The 11279-nt window shown below is 38.9% G+C and overlaps 1 protein-coding gene across 2 annotated transcripts; it reads left to right on the top strand.

The window, feature by feature from the left end:
- Positions 1 to 414: 414 nt before the first annotated feature.
- Positions 415 to 10983, top strand: LOC106588237 (sodium channel regulatory subunit beta-1). 2 transcript variants are annotated; one of them, XM_045709623.2, is made up of 6 exons: positions 415 to 1712; positions 1860 to 2099; positions 2277 to 2443; positions 3006 to 3243; positions 3358 to 3499; positions 5326 to 10983. In XM_045709623.2, exons 2-6 carry the CDS (start codon positions 2051 to 2053, stop codon positions 5393 to 5395), a joined length of 666 nt encoding a protein of 221 aa, XP_045565579.1. In that variant the 5' UTR covers positions 415 to 1712; positions 1860 to 2050; the 3' UTR covers positions 5396 to 10983. The 2 variants fall into 2 exon arrangements, with proteins under 2 accessions (XP_045565579.1, XP_014032528.1); XM_014177053.3 differs by having other exon boundaries at positions 415 to 702.
- The last annotated feature ends 296 nt before the right edge of the window (positions 10984 to 11279 follow it).

The raw sequence follows: 11279 nt of genomic DNA on the forward strand, positions 1-11279 counted from the left end.
CAAGATCCATAGGTAAGGCTGTACATTGCAATATGAATGTCAATACGCTGTATTGTGAGGTGATTTACACAGTTAAAGTTCCCTACTATAATATTTGTGTAAACTCTTCAGAATTGTAATCTGTCGGTGTCACCAAGCAACGCAATTCTAAAGTCTAATACATCCAGTGTGATTTCTACAGATTCTTTATACATTCGTGTCAAATTAACTAATTATTGTCTTTTGTTGAATTTATAAAACAACATTCCGACCTTGTTTAGCATTAGGCCTATCTAGTCCAAATATGGCATGATTCCAGTATTTTTATCCATTTGAATCACTTCCAATGGGGGACCTTTATTCTGAAGGCGAAGCTCATTCCGCTATTGTGGCTATTCCTTATTGTGGCTAGCGTCACACAAGTGTCTTGTTTGGAGGATGCTGCAGCCAAATGCACTGCGGTAAAAAAAATAATAACGCCAGACAGGGAGCCAGAAGTCTGTATTATTCGCAATGCAATCCTGGGAGAAGCATCTCTTCTAGGCCTACAAGTCCAGGGTCATTTGATGGGTGGAATAATTTTTGCCACTCAAAAGGATCAACAATAATAATAATAATAATCCATCAGAAGGAAAAAATAGCCTAAATTTTCCCCCGGAGAAAGGACAAATCGGCATAAGGAGGGAATTTTGTTCAGAAAGGACAACGTGAGGACAGTAAAATGTGAGACAACGCAAATGATAATTATTTAAACCAAATAGCGCAATAGCACATTTACAGTGTTCCTAAAAAATAAAATATAATCGGTATGTTGATTATGTAGCCTAGGCCTTCTTTCTTCTGGCATGCAATTCATTATTAATTTAGCCTATGCAGTGGCTTGCGATTTTACAGTAGCCTATTTAAACCAAAGGCCTAAAATGTCGACAGATTATTCAAATAAGCGTCATATATAACCGTGTCAATGTCATTTAGAACTAGGCCTATTATTCGAATAGAATATCAGACTACAGTTGATATAAATAGCCTGTAAAGATAATAATAGATTAGAGTATTTGATATTAAGACTTCAGGGAACTGACAATCCCAGGCCAGGGTGTAGATTTGTAAACACTGTGTGAACAAAGATCTGGAACAGTAGAAAAAACGGACCATAGTCATAGTTATAGTTTAGGAATGTGTACGCTCTTTTGTAACAGCAGTAATCAGATCAATGTTGCATTAAACATTGTAACCTATGTTTAACTTGTTGATTCAAGCCAAAGAAGTGAAGCACTTTTATTTGCTAGATTTAAATGTTTAAAAAAAGTGTATATTGGCTGCAGTCATCTTTTTTAAGGGAGGCTTTTAAATAGGCCTAATGTATATTATATTAGATTAGCACTCTTAGCCTGTATTGTGTATTCTGTTTGTTCTCTAGAAAGTCTCTCCTTGGCTTATTGGCCTTATATTTGCACTTTATTGAATTGAAATCATCAAGCGCCAGCGTTTTCCTAAAACACATTAATTGTAAACAAATATTAATGGTAAAACTTGCATGTATCCTGCATGAAAAAGCATATGAAAACAGTAGCCTATGTAACAATGTCAATTCATTAATGCAATAGTCTTTGATAAGAAGATTGTTTCCATTTAAAGAGAAGTGCATGGCACAACGAGCATGGCACAACGAGCATGGCGCCTGCAACACCAAGATTGTGGGTTCTATTCCTGGGACCACCCGTGAGTAAAATGTATGCATGCATGACTAAGTTGCTTTGGATAAAAGCATCTGCCAAATGACATTTATTATTATTATATCAAGTGTTGGTTGAAGGAATTTAACACACGTCAAATATATTATTGAAGATGTTGGGACTCCTATTTTTGTTATTTCTAAGGTCATTTCGGAGGAAGCAACTTCAGTCCCTACCATTTCTTACTTTGCTCAAACAAAGTCTTTCTGGATAACATCTCAAAGGAATATCTTACTGTCAAGTGTTCAAAGAGACTGTTGGGATATTTTTTGATACCTTTTGAGGCTTCTCAGCCCTAGGATCTGTACTATCGTTGCTACATTATACTTGAGGACATGTCTGCTGTGCGGCTGCTGCTCCTGTCTCTGCTTTGTGCCCTCTTTGGTAAGTGGAGTTGACCACTTTTGTGGAGTTGACCATTTGTTAGTGGAGTTGACCATTTGTGGAAAGACAACATCTTTCAATATATGGATATTCTTCTGTGTACTGTTGAATTGTGAAGCTACCCATTTCTAATATCAAAATATTAAGTACTAATAGCATCTCTCCTCTCAACAACAGTGTCCCTGTGCCATGGGGCCTGTTCAGAGGTGGACTCGGACACTGAGGCCGTTGCAGGCAAAGGGTTCAAACTGGGATGCATCTCCTGTAAGATGAGGCCCGAGGTGGAGGCTTCTGCCACAGTCGACTGGTATTTCAAGGCCAAAGGGGAAGCTGATTATGCACATGTGAGTATCTGAGGCTGATTATGATTGCTATAGTATTCCAAATTACTACAAACTGCAGTAGATTGTAGGATTAGGGTTGGGGTTTTGTTTGCTCTGGTGCCCACATAAAACATGCTGCCACTGTAGTCTACAGTCTGTTTAGAGTATGCCAGCAGTAGTCCTCTAGACAATGCTGTCTTACGCCACATGACCCAGAGCCCATCCCTGAGCACACAACCACAAGGCACAACACAAAGGTATGCATGCACACATGCACACACCACAATGCCCAACTACATTATATGGCAGAGTTTTGAGTGCGGTTCAAATGGAATTAATCTGGAAGACATTTTAGATCTCAGAGATCAAGGGCAACTGAGACAGCCGATAGGCAGATAGGATCACAGCTACTTTATGGAACTTTGAGTATACTTTCCTACTCAAAGAACCTCTCTCAAAACACAGTTGTATCCTTTTGAATCTATTATCTTGGATGTTGCCAGATACGGGTGTCGATCTAGGAAGTGAAACCGGAGAGATTTTCAGTGCCAGGTGAACGACCCAGATGTCATTGTGTCATTAGATATATAATTACGATGAGGAGGGCCAGCACGTTGTGGATGAGCGCTTCGAGGATCGTGTGGACTGGAACGGCAGTAAGAGGAGCCAAGACATACAGGATGCGTCCATCTACCTCTTCAATGTCACCTTCAATGACTCGGGCACCTACCGTTGCTTCTTCCACCGGCTCCTGACGTACGAGTTCTACGAATACCAGACCGTTGTCAGCAAGGTTGTGCACCTGACAGTGGTGGCTAAAGGTTCAGTATTACTATACAGACTAATGTTTTATATGCAATTTAAAGCTTTTAAGGCCTTTGTGGTGCTTTGAGTGCTTTGACTCCCACCCTCTCTCTCGCCATCTCTCTATCTAGCCACCAGAGGGACAGCCTCCATAGTCTCTGAGGTGATGATGTACGTGTCCATCATCGGGCTACAGGCTTGGCTCTACATAGAGATGGTATACTGCTTCAGAAAGATCTCAGCTGCAGGAGAGGAAGCATTACGAGAAAGCGCGTAAGTAACACTGTAACCCTACTTCCTCTCCTGCAGCTGTATCCTTTTGTTTTAGGTCCTCTATTACGGTCTCCCTCTACATAATCTCACTGTCCTTTTCTTGTCTGTTCTATACCTGTTCATTTGTGTTCTCTCCTCTCTTCCATAGTGCTGAGTAGTGCAATTCCTGTGTTCTTCCTTGTTCAATATTCTCTTCCTATACTGTCTTTGTCTCTATCTTCGTCTTCTTTGCCACTCCCATTTTCTCACTCTTCCTATCCCTCTGTCCCTCAATCGTCACATTTGCCCCTCTAGAAAAGCCAAAGAAGGTACAACATTTGTTTGCTTGCTTCAGCAGTCTATGTTTTGTAGTTGTGTAAAATGTTTAAATTGCTTAAAGCTGAATAGAAGGTAAAGGAGTGAAATATAGTTGTGTCAGGAGGAAACTCATGTATTCCATTGACATCACATTTCATTGAACATAAAAATGTGTATGATAATGGATATGGCCTTGGTGTTCAGGCTGTGCTCCGTGGGGTGCTACCAACTTGGGGAAAGTTCTCAGTGAATTTAAATGATCAAAACCAAGCTATAGGTAGGGTTCTAGAAGAACAGAACAAAAGCAGGTGGAGGCAGGGGGGCTGGTTGGCAAAAGCGCTGCAGTTACAAGCGATGATGTTTGCTGAATGGCCAAACTGAATAAGCTGCCATTCAAATAAATGATGTTCAGTCTTTGATTGAATGTTAGCTCAGCTGACACTGCTTGCTTCGCTTTGCCACATTAAAGCAATAAGTCTGTTTACTTAAGTTGGATGGATGGTTGCTTCATGGAAGGATCAATGAAGTTATGGATGGATGGATGGGAAAAAGGATGGCGTGTTGAATGAAGGTTAGAGGGGTTGTTGGATGGAGAGAGAGGTTAGAGAGCTAAGTGGATTGATAAAGAGGTTATGAACGAATAGACGTAGGAATAGTAGGAGATATGCTGTGTAGTTGAATTTATTACTGGTCACTTTAATAATGTTTCATACTGTTTATGTAGGCTCATCCTATATACACTAACTACTGCTGTCCACACCTGTTCTATTCATATACTGTCCATAATGTATACACACCATCATATACATTACAGTATTTTTACTGTAATATCCTTTTTTGGGGATATTATTGTTGTGTATTATTTTGTATCGTTTTGTATAACTGCACTGTTGGAGCTAGAAACATAAGCATTTCGCTGCATCTGCGATAACATCTGCAAAATATATGTACGCGACCAATAACATGTATTTGATTTATTGAAATTCTTTAAGTAATGACAGTGATTAGAATGGTTATAGCTGGATAGATAGACGAATAAAGGATGAATGGGGGGAAGAATGATTAAGGTTAGGATGAAACATAGAGATAGTTAGAGGAAGTAACATTGTATCTGTCCCACTATGGCATCTGCCAGAGCATGGGCGGTGCCATTTGGGCCATTTCCATTTTGAAGTAGTCAATCTTCTTCTTCTTCTAATGCTTCTATGAGTTGATAAAGAACCTGAAAGGGTGCATACTGCCACCTGGAGTGGGTTGTTTGAACAGGTATAAAGCCAAGGCACCTGCAGTTATGGAATGTTTGCTCACAAGTATAATTAATCCTCCTGATGGAATTATGTGATCCTTCCTTAACCCATAGGAAGTCCCACCACGTCAAAAGGGTGAATGCTCTTAATGGCTCTGCCCATGCTAAAATGGGCTTTTGGGCACTAAAGTCCTCTATCTATGTCTATGGGATGAAATCCCTCAGGTTTTTAGATAATAAGCTGACAATATTCTAACCACTTCTCTTTCTCCTTTCTTTCCAGGAATGCAGAATATTTAGCTATAGCCTCGGAGAGTAAAGATAACTGTGCAGGAGTGCAAGTGGCAGAATAAAACAGCTATATCATGAAAAAAAAATGTTATCAGCAAGTAAAAGGATAAGTAAACTCAAAGCATAAACAATGTAAATGCAGTACAGCACATAGTAGCCTACAAAATTCAAGTATCGGAGTGATATTTGCAATGGGCACAGCCAAACAATGTATGTGATGGATTCGACTTCCACTTTATATCCCTACTGCAGCGTGCTGGTGGCAAACTTTCCAGAGTAAATTATTTGAAAGAGTCAATTTATAGAGTATAAAAGTCAAGTAAACAGTTTTAAGTAAGTGTAAGTGTATAAGTATAATTTTATTTTATTTAATTCACGTTCGCTAATGTTAGCTAGACCTTCTAGTAGGCTGGTTCTGTTGTGGTAGAGTTAACTAAGGCCTGGGCCATCCACCAAGCCAATAACTCTAATGTTGACTACAATGATAAACTATTGGCTACATAACTGTAAAACATTGGTGAGCTTCCATCCTAGAGGAAAGTTGATCGTTCTACAGTCCTACACCTGTCAATCAACTGATCAAAGCATCCTACTGCAGGCTGCCTATTAATAAGGTGGTAACACAAGACCATTCATGAGGTCTCTAACTCACAGATAGGCTACTGGTTCAGTGACCATTCAGTGCTTTCAGGTGCTTATTGTCAACTAAAAATAATAGGCTACTTCAATGTACATGTAGGCCTAGTGAAAAATGATATAGTAACTTGTATTTCAATGTAGCAATTCAACAACAAATGCCATTTAGCCTGCACATATTGTACTGCATGTCATTGCCTTTTTGCTCAAGTGGTTTGCAAGTGATTTCCATTTTTCTAATGGTTGTCAATTCCTTTGGGTGTTCTTTTTCACTGTGCTCATCTCTGTATGTTCTGTGCAACAATGTTATCATAACTGGCCTAAAGTGATCACACCAATGCACTTTCCCTCAACTTTCCTCGACATGCATTTTCTATGCTGTTGTAGGCCTGTTTTACATTCAGCAATTAGCAGGAGCTAGCCTGCTTCTTTCCCCAAATAGGCTATTAGGGCTAATATAAAAAATATCATCAAAATAAATGTCTATAGCTTTTGTAGACTATAACTTTCGCTGGGATTTCACACGGGGAGGAATGGCCTATTTCGGAGAGGCTTGCGGCAAATAGCCTGTTGCGCACGGGAATAACTGGAAGAGAGGCTATTGATGTTGAGCCGGAATAAGAAGCTAAATATTAGAAAGATATTAGGCCATTCACTAGCTAAATATTAAACTATAGGCTAAATAGTTACCTGTCAAAGTGCGAGAAAAATAAATGAACAGATTATGATATGGCAGATCTGTAGTGGGTTCCTGCAGGCTGCGCTCCGTTGTCCCCAGGCACGCAAAGCTCCATTATTGATTAGTCCTAGGCCTACATTTTTAAGCCAAGAAAATAATTATACCTGGCCTACAACAACACAGTGCAATGAGGAATGAATTATTGTTATCCAGTGAATACGCAATTATTGTCCTTAGGCTGTAAACTGCAGTGATATAGGCTAATTTAAATAACCGCTCACACGTGCTGAAATAACTGCATAGCTCAACAGCGTAGGCCTGATCATACAACCATTTGGGTCTATCCTCAGTGTAGAAGGTCCAGAAAGATACATTAGCAGGCCACTCATATGGTGTAGGCCTATTTTGTCAGGATGTAGCCCAGTGTTATTAAGATAGGCATACTATTAGAAAATATGGACTTCTCTTTTCCAACTCCCCGCCCGTTAATGCTGTAGCATATTTTACATTCAGCAAGCAAGAGCAAGCATGCATCTCTCCTCCAATAGGTTATTAGTAGGCTAATGAAAATAAGTTGAAACAAGTGTCCAACAAGCTTTTGGCTTTTACTGGGACTCCACAAAATGTAAAAGAAATAGCCGTGACAACGGAGAGGCCAGATGCATAATTTCACAACAGAACAATGAAGACAGACAGGCTGGACATGTAAAATATAGCCTATGTTGGAAGCGAATGCATATTCGACCATAATTCATAAGCCCAATATTAGGCTTAATACTGCAGTGCATATATCCAGTCAAAGGGGAAAAAAAGTGTATCATTAAAATAAAGCATAGGTAGTTTACATTATGTGCGCGCTCCCTCCCAGTCCCCAGGTACGATGCTCAAAAAGATACCCTATTGTTTCAGTTTTTTAGGGACAAGCAATGTATCCAACATAGGCTACAACAACACAATGTAATGAAGAATGTTACTGTTCTCAAGTGAGTACAAACTCTAGTCTAGGCTGTAAACGGCAGTGAACAGCCTGTCATTTGAATAACCACTCAAAACCTGGCATTTAGAATGCATATTCATTTTGAAAAAAGTGCATCTAGGTTGCCTGATTGGGTAACCATTTGGATCAGTTATGTTTTTTACCAAGGCAGTTTAGCCTACAAAGTCCAGGCACATTAGTAGGACAGTAATATGGTGTATTTTGTCATTATGTATCAGCTAACAGAAACCTACTATTAAATGCAGGGATTTCTAGTGGTGCACATATGAATTATGATAATGCATGAGCATGGAGGAAGTTGTATCCATAATTTCTGCATTTGGCTTCTGTGTTTTAAAAGTGTTCGAAAATGAGGTGGATATCAGTCAACTAACACACACCACTTTTGTGAGAAAAATATACTTTACATTTTTTATTTATTTTTTTATTATGGTTTTTCAGGGGTGCTGCACCCCTACTTCCCGCAGCTATGCCTGCACCGCTGTATGCATTACACACAAAAGCATGTTTCCAATTCAACTAATTAATCATTGTGTATCCTGCATCAAGGTATTTTTTTCGGTTGTAATGATCGGTCTCTAAAGTGTATGTACATTTATATTAAGAGGTATTGTGAGATAATTAATCTGATTGAATGGCTATCAAGATAAAGTTATCACATACTGCATTTCAGTTTTTTCCCCCAATGGCTTGGGTGCAATTTTCACAAGTATGTGGTACATTTTCACAACTCTAATCACAAAAACCATGTTTCAAAACTCTAAGCACATTTCCAATTGACCGAGTACAACAAACAAATTCAAAGTCACTAGTTCACTGCACCAAATCACTCTTTTAATTTGTATACATATTCAATCTAAGTAACCATTTTTCAAAATGCAATATTCACTTTGCTGTTGATATGATTTTCTTGTCATTTGTTAACAACACAATTAACTACCACTTAATTATACTGCTCAAAACAGATAAAACCGTTTTGAACCACAATTATGTAGTGCCTAGTTAACGTATGTAGTTTGATAACTGCTGAACACTGAAAAATTATATATAAAATGTATCAATTTGACATCAATTTATGGTGGAAGGTAAACCAAATCATATATGGATATGGCTGTAAATACTACATCATAATTTTTCCATCAACCAGTGTGCTTCAATAGGACAAAATCGAAAAGAGTCACTACATGTACTCCACCGTTCAAAAGTTTGGGGTCACTTACAATTTCTTGTTTTTGAAAGAAAAGCACATTTTTTTTGTCCAATAAAATATCAAATTGATCAGAAATACAGTGTAGACATTGTTAATGTTGTAAATGACTGTTGTAGCTGGAAACGGCAGATGTTTTTAGGGAATATCTACATAGGCGTACAGAGGACCATTATCAGCAACCATCACTCCTGTGTTCCAATGGCACGTTGTGTTAGCAAATCCAAGTTTATAATTTTAAAAGGCTAATTGATCATTAGAAAACCCGTTTGCAACTATGTTAGCACAGCTGAAAACTGTTCTGATTAAAGAAGCAATAAAACTGGCCTTCTTTAGACTAGTTGAGTATCTGGAGCATCAGCATTTCATTTCATTGCTGTCAGGTGTATAAAAATCGAGCACACAGCCATGAAATCTCCATAGACAAATATTGGCAGTAGAATAGCCTCACTGAAGAGCTTAGTGACTTTCAACATGGCACCATCATAGGATGCCACCCTTCCACCAAGTCAGTTTGTTAAATTTCTGTCCTGCTAGAGCTGAATCCGGTCAATTGTAAGTGCTGTTGTTGTAAAGAGGAAACGTCTAGGAGCAACAACGGCTCAGCCGCGAAGTGGTAGGCCTCAAGCTCACAGAATGGGACCAGCAAGTGCTGAAGCGCATAGTGCGTAGAAATCGTCTGTCCTTGTTTGCAACACTCACTACCAAGTTCCAAACTGCCTCTTGAAGCAACGTCAGCACAATAACTGTTTGTCGGGAGCTTCATGAAAAGAGTTTCCATGGCTAAGCAGCCACACACAAGCCTAAGATCACCATGCGCAATGCCAAGCTTCGGCTGGAGTGGTGTAAAGCTCGCCGCCATTGGAGCAGTGGAAAAGTGCTCTCTGGAGTGATGAATCACGCGTCACCATCTGGCAGTCCGACGGACAAATCTGGGTTTGGAGGATACCAGGAGAACTCTACCTGCTCCAATACATAGTGCCAACTGTAAAGTTTGGTGGAGGAGGAATAATGGTCTGGGGCTGTTTTTCATGGTTCGGGCTAGGCCCCTAGTTCCAGTGAAAGGAAATCTTAACGCTACAGCATACAATGCCATTCTAGACCATTCTGTGCTTCCAACTTTGTAGCAACAGTTTGGGGAAGGCCCTTTCCTGTTTTAGCATGACAATGCCCCTGTGCACAAAGTGAGGTCCGTACAGAAATGGTTTGTTGAGATCGGTGTGGAAGAACTTCACTGACCTGCACAGAGCCCTGACCTCAACCCCATCGAACATCTTTTGGATGAATTGGAACGCTGACTGCGAGCCAGGCCAACATCAGTGCCAGACCTCACTAGTGGAGGCTGTTATAGCAGCAAAGTGGGGACCAACTCCATATTAATGCACATGATTTTGCAATGAGATGTTTGACGAGCAGGTGTCCACATACCTTTGGTCATGTAGTGTATGTATTGTATAAGGGTAATGAAACTGTAAGACTGACATATTTCTCAACATGCTCACAACCTGCCATTGGATACAAATTATTTAAAACATTGTCAAGTTATAGTCAAACTGCATGGAAAATCATATTTACCATTTCACTCTATTCATCACCTTAAAAATAACTGTTTTGACATTTGTATCTTGTATTATTTGCTAATGGATTTAATGGTAGTTAAAATGACAAAATAATGAGCTTTATCTGAGGTATTGCTTACTAAACAAGTATTAGTATTTCATAGTATTTCACAGAAAACTTAGATTTTGCATGAATGACTCAGGGGTGAAAGATCCCAATGAATGCACAATCAAAGGTTCTGAACATAAGATAGGGGGTATTACATGTGTTGTCAGTTTATTAGTCTTGTACTTAAGTTTGGAAAATTCACCACATGCTTGTGAAAATAGCACCAAAGAAATAAAAATAAAAACATAAATCAATCCATCCACTCCATCTGTTGTATGTCTTATAAATTATGCACAATCATCATGAAATGTACTAAACTTCAAAAGGTATTTATAATATAATGTGATCGACTATGATGTCTTCTCAGTTCATTTGGTCTTGCTAAATGTAAATTTAATGAAGACATAGGCCTACAATGTACAATGTTATGTGATTATAATGACAAATAAAATCATCAAATTAATTAAGTGAATATTGGCCATTTTTAATATTGAACTTTTAATTTTCATTATTATTTTCATTATTATTATTATTTGGTTAGTCATCCAAGATGGCGTAGCAGTTCAGACGTCCTTTACCCTCCTCCTGTCGTGTCCCGTGTATATATATATTTACATATTTTTCTTTGCATATCTTTTTTAATTTTTTCTTCAAAAAACTCAACCTCAAAGCACTCTCCTGCAACCCGCCTCACCAATTTAAAAAAGAAAGTATTATTTACCTCAAATCTGAAATCCACAACAGAAGCTAGCCAGAGGT

The sequence above is a fragment of the Salmo salar genome, chromosome 27, assembly GCF_965601325.2.
Source record: "Salmo salar chromosome 27, fSalSal1, whole genome shotgun sequence".
Classification (NCBI taxonomy): Eukaryota; Metazoa; Chordata; class Actinopteri; order Salmoniformes; family Salmonidae; genus Salmo; species Salmo salar.